Source organism: Microtus oregoni, unplaced genomic scaffold (assembly GCF_018167655.1).
Source record: "Microtus oregoni isolate MIOR12 unplaced genomic scaffold, Mior012 000015F_ref0000493, whole genome shotgun sequence".
In the NCBI taxonomy this organism is placed as follows: domain Eukaryota; kingdom Metazoa; phylum Chordata; class Mammalia; order Rodentia; family Cricetidae; genus Microtus; species Microtus oregoni.
Window position 1 is genome coordinate 20,207,800 of NW_024543074.1, and position 19,655 is coordinate 20,227,454.

Genomic DNA, 19,655 nt, shown 5'->3' on the forward strand with positions numbered 1-19,655 from the left:
CTTCCTGCTCTTGCCAAAAAAATAAAAGAAGAAAAAGAAAAGAGGAGAGCGGCGAAAGAAAAAAAAAAAAGTCACGGAGAGCTTTGGTTTTTAATTGGCTTTCACCCTTGTCTATCAGGTCAAGATTTGCCTTTTGATTGGTCTGCCTGTCTGCCCATCCCGAATCGGGGGTGGGATTTCCCCAGGAGACCCACACCTGGTTACCACTGGTCGGACAGTGCGCCTGTCTGAAGCTTCCGGCCAGGGATTGGAGGCGGTCGCGGACAGGTGGGCGTGGATTGGCTAGGGGAGCCGGTCAATGTGAGGCGGGGGCGGGGCCTCGGCTGCTGGTTGCGCGTGTCCGCCGCTGGCTCCGCTCTATCCGGCTTTGCTAGGGGAGGTGAGTCCGGCCGCGGCGGCACTGGCGGCTGAGAAGGCGGCGGCTGAAGAGAAAGCGGCCACGGCGGCTGTGAAGAAAGCGACCGTGGGCACGGAAGCCGGGTGGGGGGGAGGGGGGGAGACGGAGCAGCCTTGAGCCCTGCAGGGGCCGTCGCGCGGGGGACCCACCCGCTCTCCCCCCCAACCCTCCTCAGCACAAGCAGCCGGCGGCGGCGGGGGCAGGAGTCAGCCTGCTTCCGACCGTCCCCCGCCCGCTTCCCGGGGCTCCTATTCTTTGGCCCCGGGACCCTTACCTCCTCCCGGGGCGGTTCCCTGTGTCTGGGCGTCCGAGTGCTGCCCACCGCTCTTTCATTCCCTCCCTGCACCTCCTTCCCTTCACTTTTGCCGGGGTTCTCTCTCTCCTCTTCTGTCCTGGCTGTCGCCTTCTCGCCTCACTCTCTTCTTCCAGCCTCCTTCCCTGGCTCATTCTGCCCAGTAAAGTTTGGTGCACCCCCCCTCCTCCCCAGACAGGTCAACCAGACTAGGAGTAGGGGGAGATGTAGGAGGGCCTGAGAATTCGAGGGGGGGGGGGAAACTGGAAGCTGGTTTCCCTGACAATTTACCCTCATCTTTTTGATTTATTAGAGTGGTTGGAATTTTTTTTTAAATTGTGTTTTTGAGGAGGTAGGAGGTGTTTAGAAAAGGATGTGGGAATGGAAGGGGTAGATGAGTCAACCCTCTTACAAGATTCCAAGGGTGGTGTGTTACCAGATCCTTTTCGTGTGTGGAGTTCAGGGGTTCGGGAGGTTTGGCCTTTATTCCCACAGTCAAAGTTGGAACCTCCCCCCCATTAAGAATGGAGTTTTAGTATCCACTTGTGGCAGGAATCCTGGGGGGAAGGGGCCCTTTTTCCTTTTTCTTTTCCTTTTTCCCCTCTTATTTTATGTTATTAACTTTTATTTTGTCAACCCACACCCTTCCACACACTCTTACCCAAAAGATCAAACACCCAAGATCCTCTAACTTCTCTGGATTGACTGATGAAGACATAAAGCCAGTTACGCTCTATGTTTTTTGAGGTGGAGTGGGTGGTTTTCTTCATTTTTTTTTTTTAAATGGCCAAATGACAGCTTGACCCAGTTTGCTTTCCAATCAAAGGGCATTTTTGTTTTGAATGTCTCTTTGTGGCGCAAGAGCCAACGCAAAAATGATGGCGGCTTATAATGGCGGTACATCTGCAGCAGCAGCAGGTCACCACCACCACCATCACCACCATCTTCCACACCTTCCTCCTCCTCACCTTCACCACCACCACCACCCTCAGCACCACCTTCATCCGGGCTCGGCTGCTGCTGTCCACCCCGTGCAACAGCACACGTCCTCGGCAGCTGCGGCGGCCGCAGCAGCAGCCGCAGCCGCAGCCATGTTAAACCCTGGGCAACAACAGCCATATTTCCCATCGCCGGCACCGGGTCAGGCTCCTGGACCAGCTGCGGCAGCCCCCGCTCAGGTCCAGGCTGCTGCAGCTGCGACCGTGAAGGCGCACCATCATCAACACTCGCATCATCAACAGCAGCTGGACATTGAGCCGGATAGACCTATTGGATATGGAGCCTTTGGTGTTGTCTGGTGAGTATCAAAACTACGGCTCCACATGGTCCTCACTGGGCAGTCCACGGTTCCTGGTTTACTTCCTCTTGACCAAAGGAGAGCAAGCTGCTCAACCCCACTTGAGGAGCCACCCTTGTTGGTGATGAGGCCTGGTGTATTGGCTCTCTGGGCCTGCAGTTTTTTGAGTCATGACAAGTGGTAGTGGAGCCCTGTCACCTAAGTGACACACGTTTGCAGACTGTTGGTTAAAAGTGCCTGTGAAGAACCTCAGTTGAGTGTAAGATACTCCTACAAAGTAGTGTTAAGTGAGTGTGTTAGATACTCCTCCAAAGACCGTGGTCATCTCTCATGTGTGGTAGTTTTGATTGGCCGCTCAGTTACAGAAGGCGTCAACAACTGACTCCCCCAACTTGGTTTCTTTATGGTAGTCCCCAGCAGAATATAGTTAGTATCATCAACTTTCTGGCCCACTATGACTTTTCATCCCTTACTTTGTGATCTCGGCCTTTTGAAGAAAGGTAGGTTTCATTGTTGAACCAATTTAAAAAAAAAAAAAATCATCACTTGAGTGGCTTATTTTAAACCGTGAAGCTAAAGTTGGGAAGTATGTAGCTTAACCTTCTGATAAGAATGCATTAAATATAGCACCACACACGAGCAGCACAAATGAGGTTAGTAGACTGGAGCTATGCCGTGGCCCACATTTGTGGTGATGTGGTGTCACCGACTCTTAGGGTGCTTTTAGTCCTTGGTCAGTTGTTTTGGTAGGAACTTTTGCTAGTAGTCGGGTGTGTGTTTAAAAGTCTGAAGATTTCTTAGATGCAACCTCTTTGCGTATTTGCTCTTCCTAGGAAGATTGGTGAAGCACAGACCGAACTGAGGATTTCTTCTTCCCTCCCAAGCCTTAAGAATTTCAGTGTAGAGAGATGATTTCCTGTTTTCAGTGCATGCAAACGTAGATTCTTAATGCCCAGCAAAGTCCTTGTCACAAAAAAAGGAACTCCTTCAAACTAGTCTGTAAATAATTTCTTTTTGTCTTTGTTTTTAAGGCTGAAGTTCAGCTAGGTATCATTTGCATAATAGCTATCTATCTTCATGTTTCAGAATTTATAGTCTTGGCACCTAAGTGAGCTGATTCTTAATTCTTCTTTTAAAATGAAGAAAACAGAGTCCAGTTTTTCCTCAGCTAGCCTGCAAGGAGGTTATTGCTGCTTTCGATTCCTAGTGGGAAAGAGTGTAGGTTATAATGGTTCCTTTCCAGTCACCCTGTTCAGGGACCTGTCTGTTCCTGCTTTCCTCTTTCTCTTCCATAGCACCCTCCCCAGGGACTTCACTATGAACTTCCATTCCTTGCCTAACCCTTGAGGTTTTCCAAACTCTGGGGGATGGGAGGAGAGCAAGAGAAAATTGGTTCCTCCTTTGACTCTTGCCATTTTACAAACTTTGAGTATCTGGATTTTCTAGATGTGGTTGTGCCTGTCAGTGCTGAAAACCAGGAATACAAAAAGGGAAACGGTTTTTAGAATTTACTCACTACCTTTCTGTCAAAAGGCGAGGTTACTTGTAGAAGTTTTAACTTCAGGTCTGTGGCAAGAATAAAGAAGGCTGAAAGGGAGTGCTCCAGCTTCTCATTGGCAAATGTTGTGCTAGTGGGTGTTAGCAGTCGCTCACATCTGAAAATGCACAAGCGCTCGGCAGGAATCCGTCCTACACCTCTGACACCATCTTCTGTGGTTTTGGGTTTGCCTTCCCTTACTGAATACAGTGTAAGTTCCTTGAGGATAAGAATTATATACCAAGGTACTTTTTTTTGTAACTTTTGGATACAAAGTATCAATACTGGCCTACAGCTCAACTATATAGAGCGCTGGGCCTCAAGTTTGGTGTGATCCTGCTATCTCTGAGTGCTGGGATTGCAGAAGTACCAGACTATGTTTAGTCTAGAACAGTGAGTGAGTCTCAACCTTCCTAATGCTGCGACCCTTAATACAGTTCCTCATGTTGTGGTGACCCCAACCATAAAATTAGTTTTGTTGCTACCTCATAACTGTGCTTTGCTGCTGTGTAAATGCCTCAGGCGACCTCTGTGGAACCGTCCTTTGATCTGCAAAGGGTTCGCAACTCATGTGTTGAGAACCCCTGGTCTAGAAGTCATTTTTTTTCTCTCTTAGCACCTAGGATGGTGCTATAGCATCTTACTGCTTTTTTGACTTACTGACTTCTTTGTTGGTTGGTTGATTGATCTACTGACTTCTTTGTTTTGGCGTAAACAATAGGCATTTATTTCTCTCAGTTCTGGAGGCTGGAAATCCAAGATCTAGGTGACAGCAGGTTGGGGTCCTTCTGAGGCTTCTCTCCTTGGTTTGTCAGTGGCTGCCATCTTGCTGTGTCCTCGAATGGTTTGGGTTTTTCTTTTCTTCTTAAATCCAAATGTTTTTTCTTTTTGATCTGTCTTTATTTCACAGTCAGGTTTTGCTAGTTCTTTCAGGGATGTTTTTATTAGCTGTTTTAGGTGAAATACAGTTTAGTTTGAAAAAAGGGAAGAGTACCAGGTGTGTGTTTTTAGTATGCAAATGCTTTTCTATTTTTATATTTACATATTGATGACTTACTGTCTGAATTGCTTACTTGGAATTTAACTGCAGTGTGACCTAAGATCGCTAAAACTAGAGATTGGATAACCAAACCAGAGTAAATTGCCAGTAGTGTACTGAAATTGGTGAGGGTTTTCACCATTTACCTTACTAAAACAGGCTTTTTCATTTTGATTTAAAAAGTTCTTTTTGCACCTGAAACAATTATTTCCTAAAATAATTAAACAGAAGATAAAAATATCCTTCTAGTAATACATCATTTAAGCCAATACTCTATATGTAATTATCTGGGTACCATAAGATTCACTTAGATTCAAACAGTCAGTTATTTTTTGAATACTTTTCTGGCATAGTTTATGACACGGAATTATATCTGCCCCCATTTCTTTTTATGGACATGCACCTTGGGGTACTAGCTAATAGCCAAAAGGTGGATATAAGTATTTTATACTAGTCTTCAGTGCAGCCAGGGAGTAATAGTCATAGAAATGATGCAGTATTTTACCATTCAGATTTATTACTGAACAATTTAGTGTACCTGACTTGATTTATGTTTCTTCTGAATTTTACTAGTAGAATAACATATCAGTCTTGGACAGTTGTGTAAAAATAGTGAGTTACCCATTAGCTTGCTGGTAAAGATGGTGCTTTGACAGTTCAATTAAGGTTTCATTAACAACTGTCTGCTGTGTTTTATCTCAGAGTAAAGGTTCCAGCTTACCTGGTAATGTGATCAGGGGTAGCCAATGATAGATGTTTCTCATTGGCTCTTAAAACATCATCTATAACTCGACCTGCATTATCAAATGTCAGGACTTCTGTGTGCTCATATGGATGTTTTCATAATACGGAAACAAAACACAAACACTAATTTTTGTCATTTGGTAAAGATAATATAAATGTATCCCTTTGTTTGTAGTTTACCTTTGCTAGAGAAAAATACCATGCTTTAACAATGTGACAACTTTGGGACAAAGTGCTTTTTAGGGTCTTATAAAGTGTATAGTTTAAATAATTGGAGTAAGCTGACCACACAACAGTTTGAGGGCTGCTAAGCCTAGGTGGTTTTGACATTGTCAACATAAAATATGGATTGGATTAATGCTACATGCTTCCTTGATAAAAGTGTGTCCAAGAAAAGCCTCTACTTTATAAAATTAATGTTTTAGCTTTTGATTTGTCTGATTAATTAAAAGATCAAAGATCCTTGGATTCATCCAGTCTGTTGTCTTTGTACTTCAAATATAGTTGGGAAGCTTTGAATGTTTTTATTTTAATACCTTTAGCAAGTTACTTTTATCTGTATTTCAAAACTTCACCGTCACTGTGGTGACACTTAGTGACTTATCGCTAAGCTTTGTGATCTTGATAATTTACTATTTCGGTCCCGCATCTGTGAAATGGGGATCATAGTGCTTATGTTAGAATTGGTAGGGAGTTACCTGAGGTGATCCTTATAGACCAATATATCTAGTATACTGTAAATCCTTAGTGTATGCTATTGTAGTCATTGCTGGTTATAAAAAAAAAAAAGGACAAAATGCTCTTGTTAATGTTCTGAAAGAATCTTCCTAGGTTGTCAGATTTTCCATGTGATATCAATTTGGAAATTATTTTAGGAGGCATGACTTTAAACTACCATACAGTGTCCCTCTCAGTTCTACTCATGCCAAGGAGATAAAGAAGGTTGAATTCGGAGCCAAGGAGAAAATACTCTTGTGCTCTCTCAATCAGACAACAACAAAACAGGTACTATGGGTAGTTTAGCAAGTGTTGTAGTCATCTTCTGAGCCACTGTAGAAACGACTGTGGATTTACATGCTGGGAAGTAACAAGTGAAGGATGTCATCACTGTCTAAGTTACTTTAGCGGAAATTCACTTGTGTTTAGATGAAAAGTAAATTTCCTGTGAGGTGGGGAGATGTGTGTGATTAAATGAAAAATTATTCAGTGTAAACTTTCATGCATGGTAGAGATTCCCAACTTGTTCATCTTGTGAAAAATTAGAAGTGTGTTTTCTATGGTCCTCTTACTCTGTAAATAAGAAATTAGATGTTGGAAAAATCGGGGAATGCTTTTGGGATGTTTGGGGGAAATCCTTGATTTAGTTACTTCAGAATAGTACACTAAAAGTGTATTTTGCTACTGTTTTCCAGGTTAAGAATCTGTAGTGTTGAGAAGTTTCTCTTCTATCAGCTGAGATTAACAGGCACTGTGGTTGGGGGGGGGGAGTAGTCTGCTTTGTGCAGAGAGCTTTGAAGAAGCAGAGCCTGCGCCATAAAAAGGAAATGGTTGCTCTTGTAGACATAACAGAGCATCCGTCTGAACTAGCAGTGTGGAAATCTATATTGTTAATTCAACTACAAATAAACATAGTTTTAGAAACTCCAGGTTCTTGATCATAAACAAAGAAGAGTCAAAGGATAAAAGTTACACAGTCTCATATTACTGTATCTGTTTTTGGTGATTGAGAGCCTGTAGTCTGTAACATTCAAAATGATTTTAGAGTTCAACTCTTTGGAGATTGTCCATACTATGTTTAAAAAAAAAACCCTGCAGTATAACAAAGTGTAAAGTTGTTTTATCATTGGAAATTAATTTCATGATATACTACTAAATATCAACTTAGAAAAACATTTTTTTTTCCTGGTTTTATTCAAGACAGGGTTTCTCTGTGTAGCCCTGGCTGCCCTGGAGCTTACTTTATAGACCAGGCTGACCTCGAACTCACAGAGATCTTTCTGCCTCTACCTCTCAAGTGCTGGGATTTAAGGTGTGCAACACCATCACTGTCTGGCAAAAAGACTTTTCATTTTCTTTGAAAAAAAGAAGTACGTTTCAAAAACTACCTTTCAGATCAGCTAAAACAACAATATCCCTAAAGTTAAATGTCTTCTTGGGCACCAGCTTGGGGGCTGATACAGCCCTCCTTTCCATTGCTGTGCCAGAGGAAGATGTTTGTCAAATGCATTAATATGTGTGAATATAGATTTTGGTTTTTTTTTCTTGCAAAGCATAACATCTGAAGATCAAAGTTATTCTTTGATGTAAAATGACCTCTGCTAGCCTACTGGAATGTTTTCCTTTATAACTTGAACTTGTCCAAGTTTTTATTGACTTCGTGGTATAATCGAGTGGTGGCTGTCTTATTGTTTTAAACCTTTTTTTTTTTTTTTAAAATCAGGCTTATAGCTGGGTGGTGGTGGCTCATGCCTTTATTCCCAGGAGGCAGGGTCAGGTAGATCTCTGTGTGTTCAAGGCCAGCCTGATCTACGGAGTGAGTTCCAGTATAGCCAAGGCTGTACAGAGAAACCCTATCTTGAAAAACCAAAATCAGATTTATTGATGTACTAGCATTTCAAGGATCAAGTTCATATAGGGTATGTTGCCTTAATATGCTGATTTACTTTGTTTGATGGAAATTGTCAAGGTTAAAGCAATTTCTTCCATTTGTCTCCTAACCAGTAAGTGGAATGAAGCTGCTTGGCAGATTGTTTGAGTTTTAGTTACGATTCCCTGTGCGTCCATACTACTTCCGTGAATTATTTGTTAACTGGGCCATCTAATGCACATCAACAATGATTTCCTAACCAAAAGAGCTTGTCACTGTGATCCTGTTGTTGCTGGGGATAACGGAGAGAGTGCCTGAGGCATCAGTGACAGTGTACTCAACGAATATGTGAGAAGTCACGATAGATTTCGTTGGGAGTTCAGAGGCGCATGGGCAAGAAATAGCAGCAGAATTCTAGCACTCTGAAACTCAGGAAAGATGACTTCTAAGGAACAACTGTTCTGAGAGTGAACTTCAGCAGTTCCTTGTAATGGTGTGAGCGGGAGCAGTGTATGCAGCGATGTCTGACAAGGATAGTAGTGATGTCTTCCTACACCTAGGTTCGCATCTGTATTTTGATAGTTTAGCTAAATCTACTGTCAGACAGTGAAAGTTTTTGGTACTTGGAACTCATTAGTCCATATTTTTGTTGTTGTTGTTGTTTGCTATGAACTGGCACTATTAGGAGACAGTAAGTAAGGATATTTAGTTCTGCGACTGATTTTGGAAGCCTCTTTGAAGCTGCTTCTGTCATTTCTGTTTGTGTTGTGTTGTCCTGAGCTACAGGGAATTAGCTTGTCTTCTAAAGGTCCTGATCTTATCTTGAAGGAGTTTATATTAGCTAAGTAATTTGAAAAATGTGTTCTTACTCTTAGATAGTTCATAAAACCTTAGTAAAAACTGAAACTAGTTAGGAAGATGAGCATAATGTCTCAGCCTCTTGTCTGTAACCCCAGCACTCCGAAGGCTGAGGCAGAAGGAATGCTGTAAATTCAAGGCCAGTCTGGACCAGTGCTGAGTTCCAGGCTACCCTGGGCTCAGAAGGATTCCTTATCTAAAGAAAAACAAAACCAAAATTCAACAAAACAAAACTGAAACAACAATCCTAACAATGCAGTATTTTCACTTCTGATAATACTAGTGTATTGTGTGTGTCCTAGTCCTTGTGCTAGGGAGAGCAAGTTGTAAATGGGTAGTTATAATTTAGTGTCATGAATGCAGCAAGCTAGGTGGCCGGCCCCTGAATGTTATTGAGAGCTTAGAGAAGGGCTTCTTGTGGACGGTAAGCTATTCACGCAAGAAAGCCTGCTTATTGGCAAATAAGCAGTTTCTTTATGTAAATTTGTGTTGTGTTTTTATGATAGTAGGTGAATGGGCCCAGATGCAAGAAACCACTGTTGCACATTGGGTGGTAGGAGATGCAAGCTAGAGCCAAAAAAGGTTGGACTGTCATGCTGAAGTGGAGGTTATTGATGTGGCAAGGGTGATAGGGCAAGAATCTTCATCTTTTCATGAAGAAAGTACCATATATACATACAAGGCATCTATAGTATTAAAATCACACAAGGGAAATGATTAGAGGAACTTTTAAAAATTTTTATTTTTGTGCTCCTGCTGCTGCTACTGCTGCTGCTGTGTGTTGTGCTCTCGCACGCGCTTGCCAGATGTTGATACTGGGTGTCTTGTATCTTTTTTGAGACAGGGTCTCTTACTGAAGAGCAAGCCCTAAGAGCCTGCTTCTGCTTCCACAGCGTTGGGATTACAGGTCCATGCTACCACCCTGACTAAAATGAGTTCTGGGGATCTAAACTCGGGTTCTTGTGCTTGCATGGCAAATACTTTACCAATTGAAGCAGCCCCTCCCTCTCCAGTTTATAAAATGAATTTCTTGTAGGGGCAGTGAGAAAGGAAAAAAAACTGAAACCCTGTAAATGGCAGCTCTTGAAAGTTTTTAAGTAAGAGAATGATGGATTAGATTTAATTCTTTGAACGTTTAAATTAAACGGTAGAGTTGCTAAGGACTGTCTGAGCCTTGGGGGATGTTCTGCTGTGGTGGAAGAAGTTGCTGGAGGCCAGACTAAAGTTCAGTCAGATAGGAAATGCATTCCCCAGGGTGACAACCCTGTGTGGTAAGAGGCTGTTAGAATAGGGGTGAGAGTTGGTTCACATTAAAAGTCCAGGAAAATTAGCATGGAGAAAAGGCCATTGCAGTTATTAAGAGATCATTGATGGCTTTCGAAAGAATGATTGTATCTGGTTTCTCCCTCAAATTGTGTGTGTGTGTGTGTGTGTGTGTGTGAGAGAGAGAGAGGAGAGAGAGGCAGGCAGAGAGAGCGAGATTCAGGGATTTTTTTTTTGGGGGGGTGCTGGGAGTTGAACCCAGGTCCTCTGGAAGAGCAGTCAGGGAGGTCTTGTAACCACTGAGCCATCTCTCCAGCCCCAGATTTTAAATGTTCTAAGTATCAGCCACACTTTATTGTTACTAACATTTTTTTAGACCCTAAGTTTGTGTTTGTAGTTTAATAAGCCAGAAAACTTGATGTTTATTGTGTACAGATACTGTTTTCTTTGGGAGAAGTTTATTCGTTGATGCTAATTACATAATAGAATACTAAACTAAGCTTGCCAGAAGACAAGATACAGTCTCATTCTGACTTTGCTATCAACAATCCTGTGACTCTACTAAAGTTATTAAAAGTTTCTGAACCTTGGTTTCCTTGTTTATAAAAATCCTGTTTCCTAAAAGTCTTATAAAATGGCATTAATATTTGAAAAGCACAGTGACATTATTTGTGGGCAAGTAAAATCTGCTAGTGACCACACAATGATTTTCTTCAGGGCAGGTAACTATGGAAACGTTTAAAGGTAACTGTTTCAAAGGTATAAAGGAAGAGTGAAGGCCTAGGATGAAGCTCAGTTGGTCGAGTCCTTGCCTAGCATGCACACAGGAGGCTTATCCTCAAATATATATATAGTTGGAGGTTGGAGACCAGCATGAGGTACGTGAGTACGTAAGACACTGACTGGAGTGTGTGTGTGTGTGTTTGTGTGTGTGTGTGTGTGTGTGTGTGTAAGATAAATGTCACCTTATCCAACTTTGAGATCAGATTTTAAAACAAGTTGTAATAAATTATGAATATTTGCTTTCATGTATGTACGTACATACGTACGTATGTGTGTGTGTGTGCCTGGTCTGGAGAAGCAAGAAGTGGGGCAGATTCCCTGTAATTGGAATTAAACATGGTTGTGATGGGTGCAGGGAACTAAACCTGGGTCCTGTAAGTGTAACAAGTGCTTTTTTTTGTTGTTGTTTTTCCAGACAGGCTTTCTCTGTGTAGCCCTGGTCTGTCCTGGAACTCACACTGTAGACCAGGCTGGTCTTGAACTCACAGAGATCCGCCTACCTGTGCCTCCCAACCACAACCACAACCACTACTACCTGGCTGCAACAAGTACTCTTAACTGCTGAGCAATTGAGACCAGATGATAAATATCCAGTTGTTCTTACCCTCCTTTTACTGACTGATTGATGAGAATTGTACATGTTCAGTAGCAGAGAAAAGCCTTCCTGTTTGGGCAGTTAGAAGCTATGGTAGTGAAACAGGATTTTAGAGTTTAGATTTCCTCTTTTGGGATCAGTGAGATAGCTCAGTGGGTAAAAGTATTTATTTACTGTGTGATTCTGAAGACCTGCGTCAGTACCCCGAACTCACAAGTTGTCTTCTGGCATCCAAAGGCCTGCCATGGAGCATGCACAATGCCCCCGCCCCCAACATAATAATAACAGTGAAAATAAGAGTTTCTCCCTCTCCCTACTTTCTTTTCCCCTCCCTTTCTCTTCTACTAGACATTAAACGCACCAACCTTTTAAAAAAATATTTATTTTTAATTGTGTGTGTGAGAGTATGTACGTGTTGGGGCCTGCTGATGGCCCCTTCTGAAGCTGGGGTTATAGGCAGTTATGAGCTACTGATAATTGAACTCAAGTCCTCTTCAAGGACAGCAGTAGGTTCTCTTAACTGCTGAGCCCTGCACCACCAGCCTTTATTTGATTATTTTTTTTTAAACACTTGAGATGATTTTCTTTTTTATTAATTTTTTTTTTTCTCTTGAGACAGGGTCTCACCATTGTCTCTCAGACTGGCTTAAAACTCTTTGTGTCCTATCTTAGCCTCTCTGCTGCCAGTACTGGTTTTTAAATTTGCTTTTTGCATAATTGGGAAATGAACCTTGGGCATTATCCATGCTTAATGAGTTTTACCACTGATCTACGTACATTCTAAGCCCTTCTTATACATTTTATTTCTGAGACAACGACTCACAAAGTCTCCCAGGCTGGCCTTGAGCTCACTGCTGCGTCTTAGTGCCTCAAGCTTCCAAGAAGTTAGTATTATAGGCTTGTCAACATCAGGCCCTGCTCTTGTTTTTAAAGTTTTAAATAAAACCTAATAATAAATATTTGGGTTTGTTTTGTTTTGTTTTTGGTGTATCATCAAGTAAGATGACTGGGGCAATAGTGTGTGGGTTTTTTGTTTCTGTTTTTTTTGTTGTTGTTGTTTTGTTTTTTGTTTTTTTGTTTTTCGAGACAGGGTTTCTCTGTAGTTTTGGAGCCTGTCCTGGAACTAGCTCTTGTAGACCAGGCTGGTCTCAAACTCACAGAGATCCGCCTGCCTCTGCCTCCCAAGTGCTGGGATTAAAGGTCTGCGCCACCACCACCCAGCAACAGTGTGTGTTTACATTGCTTTGTAAGTTAAGTTCTGAACTTGGGTAAGGGACTTACTAATTTGCACATGGATTTCTTAGAAAATGATTTTTGGCCCAGCTTTAAGGTTGCTGCAGGGAGAGACTGTGACTTCCCATAGTGATTTTGCAAGGGAAGGAGCTTTCATGGATGCATTTAGTGAAGTGTAGTGCTGCCCAGAAGGAAAATAATGAAAGCTATGAGTGTGATTTTACATTATCTAGACACAGTGGGAAAAGAGGGCTAAAGAAACAGGTGGAATTGTTTTTAGTAATATATTTTATTTAACTCATTATATTGAGAATACTGTTATTTCTATTAAAAATTATTGATGATATAGTTTACAGTTTTCATACTTTTTGTTGTAAATAGGAGCGGCAGGGCTGCGTCCCCAGCACCCTGGCCGCCTGCTAGCTTATGCCCCGAAATAATTACACGGACACTGTATTCTTTTAAACACTGCTTGGCCCATTAACTCTAGCCCTTACAGGTTAATTCTCATATCCCAATCAACCCATCTCTAATAATCTGTGTAGCATCAGTCTTACCAGGAAGATTCTAGCCTACGTCCATGCTGGGTCGGAGTTCATTGCATCTGCCTCAGAGAGAGCAGAGCTATAGCGCCTGCCGGGGAGAGGGGAGCATGGCGTCTCTGAGCTCACTTCCTCTTCCTCCCAGCATTTTGTTCTGTTTACTCCACCCACCTATGTTTTAACCTATGAGGGCCAAGCAGTTTATTTATTACTTAACCAATGACCTTCCTCCATCACATACTAAGACTACAAAAATCCATTTGCTTAGAGCACGTTTCAGTTTGGACTAGGCACTTTCAGCCACATGTTCTGTCTGCCTCACTGACCAACACAGTTCTAGTCTTTAGCCCCTCCTGGATTCATACACAGGTCTGTACCAATCCCTGTTAATGGAGATAGGATGTTAAAGATAACTATTTAAAAAGTTTAAAGGAAGAATGAAGCCTGAGAATACAGTACAGTTTGTAATGTGCTTATCTAGCAAGGACAAAGCCTGGGTTTTATCTCTTAGTACCGTGTAAAATTGGAGCACTCTGACCTACACCTTCCTGGCTGTCAGTTGTAAGTGGTGGAAGGGCTGACACCCCCCACCCCGCACCCCCACCGGTGAATTTGAGAAGGGCAGTCAGTCATTAGTGACTAAGGTAACACATTCATGAAGTAACAATTTATGTCAGACTTAGACAAACTAGAATCTTGTTCTTTGTAGAGGAATTGTTGTGTCTGTCCTGAGTTACTTAGGGGTATTTTTCTTTGATCTGGAGCTTTCTAAAGTAGCAGATTGTAACATTGGTACCCAGTCCTTGCCATATTTGCTTTCTGTCAATTAGAGCAGATATCTCAATTGACTCCTTTCTTTTCTTTGTGTTGTAGTTCATTATCTAGATGAGGTTCTCAGTTTTGTCTTCAATTCAAGTAATATAGAACTCAGTGGTGTCAGACAGCTAAGTCCTTACTGGGGAATAAACAATGCAAGCTTTTGCTTATCTATTCCTTGACCTAAAATTCTTGCTTTGAGCTACAGAGAAAGGTGAAATGAGGCATTTGAACAAATAGATAAAATTAGTCATTTGACCTAGATTGCAGCTTTTCCCCCTTCTGTCTGCATGGATAAAAATCACCGTCCAATTTACATAAGCAGGTGATTTTTTTTCTTACATGCTAATTTTCTTAATGTTCCATAGCAGAGAGCTACAGAGTTGCAAATTGTGTAAGTAAATTGAAATAAAGCAGGTGACTTTATTTCACGGTATCATCTCACTGTACAGAAGCACCCAGAGGGTGGAGTTCTCAAGTGCTTCTCTGGGACGCTGCTGCCAACCCTTCCTCTCTTCTCATTATTTTTATTTCTACAAAACTGTACGCTTAGTAATACAAATGTGGGGGGAATTTAAGCACATTAAAAGTAATCTAGAAGCTTAACAATAAGCATGTGGGTTCTGTGCATTTACAGGTGTGCTTGGATTAGTCTTTAAGAATAATGTGAAGCCGGGCAGTGGTGGCGCACGCCTTTAATCCCAGCACTTGGGAGGCAGAGGCAGGCGGATCTCTGTGAGTTCGAAACCAGCCTGGTCTACAAGAGCTAGTTCCAGGACAGGCTCCAAAACCACAGAGAAACCCTGTCTCGAAAAACAAAAAACAAACAAACAAACAAAAAAAGAATAATGTGAGAACTTTTAACCTTGCTTAATTGGTTGCTGTTTGTATTTGTTTTACCAGGCCCTTTGCATTATCGTAATTGGGATTGTGAATTTAGTTAAGTGTGTACTACAGCCACAGTTGGAAGTAAAAATTGATGTGGTTTTTAAAAAATTGATGATGTGATTAAAGCATTTCAATGGAATAGAAATTTTAGAAAAGTACAGCAATTGGTTTTAGGGACTGTTTCCAAGAAATTGGAAAATCAATAAGGCACCTTTCTTTATTAAAATATTTCAGTGTTAAAGTTACTAAAGAATGCCATTCAGTTCCTTTCATGTTTTAGTTGTGCGTGTGCCTTTGTGCACACAAAGACTTTAACAGTGCTGGTGACAGATCCAAGGTCACACATGTGCTCTACCTGTGAGCTACAGGTCCATCCTGTAGCTTAAAACCACAGATGTTACAGTTTTGTTCATTTACTGACATGTATGGCAACTAAATTATACTCTGTGGCTTTGAAGCAATGACTTGAAAATGGGAAATGAATCATAATTTTAAATAGTAAAAGTTCACCTAGACTCCCTATATTCTCTTTCCCCCCGAGTTTCGGAAAAGTAGAAGAGCTTGTAGAACAAAAGTCGAGAGCAAATGGAGGGGCAGCATTTAAATCCAGAGGGACAGTGGCAGTGTGACTTAGTGTCTGTCCTCTGATTAGGTCCTGGCTCTGTCCCTCATTGAATGTGGGTGCATTGTTTTCTCTCTGTACCCCACAGTCTTCATGCATCGGATAGCATGTGCAGTGACAGTAGGCCATCCAGAAGTAAGTGAAAGCTTAGAACTGTGCCTGCTACCATGTAAACATTAGCTGTCACTTACTGTCCACCTTAGTAAAAGTAACTTACTAACTTATGGAAAGCGTGCCAATCCAGCACTTTTTATGTTTGTTGACAGGCTATGTATGTGCCTCTATTTGAGATTTTTTTTCAGTTGTGTTTTTAAAGAAAGTCATTCTGATTTTAGAATGGCTGCTTTCCAGACACAAATTTTCTTTAGTGAATAAAAGAGAGATTTTGCCTGTTTGATTCTCTCTCTGTATTATCAAAGTAATAATGTTTATTGTAGGCTTGAAAAGTACAAAAAAGCCAAATGAAAAATGTGTTTATAGTCTACAACTCCAAGGGCAGCACTGAGTTTGACCTGAGCGGAATGACTTGAGGAGTCATACTTAGAATACATCAGCCTGCTTCCTGAGATTTGTGCAGTCACATAGCTGGCCAATGGCGAGCCAAAGCCTTTGTTCGTTGTTCTCATTAGTGATACTTCTCCAGCTAATATCCTTTAAAAATAAGGTCCCTGTATTAAAGCAAAGTCAGACCAAAGCAAACACAACTATACCTGAAACCTACAGAAGGTATCTAAAACACACTATTGATTTTGTGTGTACCAGTGACTTGAGGTTTGGTTTGGTGTCACAAGAACTAAAACTTCTAGGTAAAGTACTGTAGTAGGGGCTAGAGCAGTGATTCTCAGCCTGTAGGTTGTACCCCTTGGAGGTTGAATGGCCCTTTCACAGGGGTCACCTAAGACCATCAGAAACACAGATATTTACACTACAGTTCATTACAGTAGCAAAATTACAGTTATGAAGTAGCAACAAAAATAATTTTATGGTTGGGGGTCACCATAGCATGAGGAACTGTATTAAAGGGTCACAGCATTAGGAAGGCTGAGACCTGCTGGGCTAGAGAGATGGCTAGCAATTGAGAACATCTCAGTTTAACATCCTGTTAAATGTAACAGTTTTGTATGTCTATTGGATGCTGTATCATGCCTACCCCCTTTTGTTTTAAGATTAATTTATGTGTATGAATGCTTGCGTGATGTTTGTATACCATGTGTGTCTCTGGTGCCTAAGGAAGCCGAAAGGTGTTGGATCCCCTGGAACTGAAGTTACAGGTGGTTGTGAGCCACCATTTGGGTGCTAGAAAATGAACCTGGGTCCTCTGGAAGAGCAGCCAGTGCTCTCAACTGCTGATCCACCTCTCCATCCTCTTTATTTTTTTCAAAAACACTGTAAGCCCCAGAAACTTAAGAATTACTCAGTCATCTATCTAAATCGTCTTTTATGACTTTGGATTTATCTGCTTTGAGACTTTTTGCAGAAATGGCTGAGATTGAGTTAATTTACACTTAAAATGTTAAGAAATTTCTGGTCATTGCATCAGCAGCTCACTGTTACATAGTAGGTTTGACAAGCTTTCCTCTAGACCAAGGGTCTTAGAGCTTGTGTCTCTTGGAATTCTGATTTCTTAACCCTTAGCATGCCATCTAGTGCAGATCACATGTAGAATGGAAGCGTGCTGGTCAGAGCCAAGCACCCGAGCAGGAATAGCTCACTCTGCAAGGGTACTCTTTCTTGAGGAGGTCAGAGAGCCTTTTCAGAATATGGGCCCTGACTTTCACAGTTTGGGGATAGAGGACATGATCTAGACTGTTATGTGGTCAAAACTAAAGTTTAACTTAGCATAGTTTTTTAAAATTTTAAAGTAAATTGCCCTAATCTAGTCACATGAGCTGCTGCTGATGTGATTTGTGTCACCCAGCTCGCTGCTCTGTATTTTTCCATCCATACCAAATAATTCCTTTGTTAAACTCAGTTTCAGTAAATGAATCATTGTTTCCCAAAGAGTAATGATTATTTCTATATATAGGACAAAGCCCTAAGAAATAACTTTTTCAGTCTACAACATTAGCTAATGATTAGGAGTGACTGTCGCGTCATTCTGTAGGTTAAACTACAACTGTGTATGAAAGGGCAGCTGCTGTGTCAGCTCTGGGCCACATGATATCCCAGCTTTACCAGAAATGAGCTGACAGCAAGACTTGAACCATGAAATCTTTTGATATAGCTATGAAAGGGGTTTTCTGTCGTCAGCACAATTATACTATTAGGACAGGGTTTGGTAACCGCCTTGAAGAAGGTGATTGGAGTTGAAATCAAAATGACCAGTAGGCCACAGTTAATGGTTACTTGATGCAGTTGATATCAGTATCCGCAGATAAATCCCCTCAAGTCCCTCAGCAGTCAAGACAAAGATAGGAACACTAGACTGGTTAACTGGGCTAACTGGTTATAGTGTGTGTTAGCCGTCTCTGTGGGCGGATAAGCTTTAAAGAACTAGGTTTTAGGTGGAGTGTGGCTCTAGTCTGTAATCCCCGTGCAGAGGAAGCTGAAGTGAGAAGACAGCTTCAAGTTCAAGGCCAGCCCAGGCCAGCCCGCGCCACAGAGTAAAACTAAACTCCAAGAATCTAGTTTTCATAACTTCCATTTTCTTCTAATGTAAATGGTCATCCTGAAGACACATACAGGCTAATCTTTGGCCTTTGTGCTAATGAAGTGAAAACTAAACACTTAAACCGCCATAGCACATTATCTTCCCCAGGGATCCCCTGAAAGGGCCCAGACCTCATTCACTTCCTCAGCCGGGCACTTATTTATTGTTTGTTCTTTAGATGAAAGTTTCTAGTGCAAGTTGGTATGGGATGGTGGTTCTCAAAAACGAGTGCTGTCATGTATTTCAGGGTCCCTTCTTCCTCATGCAATGGAAGGCGACACTTTTAATGGTGTTTAGACGACCCCTCTGGTAATGGTTTTGTTGTTGTGTTTGGTTTTTGTCTTTTTAAAGAGCCCTAATCTAAAAATAATATAGGATAAATCAATTGTATTTTCAAAAACAGCCCTTTATTTTGAAAAGGAAGTCGCTCCCCTTTCTTATCCGTTTTCTATGATCTACATAAAGAATATTGCTGGACTGTTAGGGAGAACAGCACTTCAGTACAGTGCTGAATCTTGTGTAGAAAACTGAGTCAGTAAGCAGAAACTGTTCAGAGTCACGTCTGACATCAAGACACGCCAAAGCACTCCGATGCTGCTAACATAGGCAGAGTTTAATTCTGAGCTTGTTTTTCTTATTTCCTTGTTTCTGTTTTGTAAGTTTAGCAATAAGTGATGGCTTGGTGCCACTGAACACCTTAGACAGACACGGTGTGCTTAGCAGAGTGTGAAAGCCAGAGCAGCCCTGCTTGCTCCTTATGTATCTTAGAGGCTAGTCCTTATTGGATGCATGACTTGTAAGTACATTCTCCCAGCCTGTGCCTTGTTTCTCATTCGTTTGAGGCTTACTTCAAAAGCACTTTGACTGAGGTATTTGACTTATTTACAGAATTCAGTGAATTCTTAGACAGTTGTGCCAACGTCACGACATCCAGTTGTAGAACAGTTCTGTTAATATCTCACCAAAGTACCTAAACTGTGTTGTTTAATTTTGCTTATTTGAGGGCTTTATATAAATTATGAAGATTAAGTTTACTTTATTTTAAGTGGCTTAGAGGAAAGTATATAAATAGTGTGTGTGAAACGTAATAATTTTTTGTTCGTTTTTCTAATTAGCGAAAGTAATAAAGAATTGAAATGGGTTTGCTTTATTCTGTGTCAACATTTTAATGAATCTTTGAGGAAACAAATGATTCAAGGTTTATACAGAATCTGTGTGGCAACAAGCCTGGCCACCTGAGTTGATCACTGGAATTCACAGTGGGAAGAGAACTGCCACCCAAACGTCCTCTGACCATCACGCATGTATGTATATAAATACATCCATATCACACAATAATACATTTTTAAATTATGAAAACTTAGAAAAATGAAGGGATCTACTAAATACCTCATAGTATGAGTACTCTCTCTATTTAAGCTCCACAAGCTAGAGGAGAGGCTGAAGGGGCTAAGTATGTCTTTTGAGAGCCAAGTGTGACAGCCCACTCCTGTAATTCCATCTCTTTAGATC

At 41.4% G+C, this 19,655-nt stretch overlaps 1 protein-coding gene across 2 annotated transcripts in view; it reads left to right on the forward strand.

Moving 5' to 3' along the window:
* Positions 1-250: 250 nt before the first annotated feature.
* The window catches only part of Nlk (nemo like kinase), a 126,950-nt gene continuing 107,545 nt past the window's right edge, over positions 251-19,655 (forward strand). The window contains exon 1 of one of the 2 annotated variants that reach the window (XM_041664683.1): positions 251-1,986. In XM_041664683.1, coding sequence (XP_041520617.1) covers positions 1,532-1,986 — 455 coding nt within the window. In that variant the 5' untranslated portion in view covers positions 251-1,531. The remainder of the gene's footprint in view (positions 1,987-19,655) is intronic. The other variant, XM_041664682.1, reaches the window with a different exon arrangement.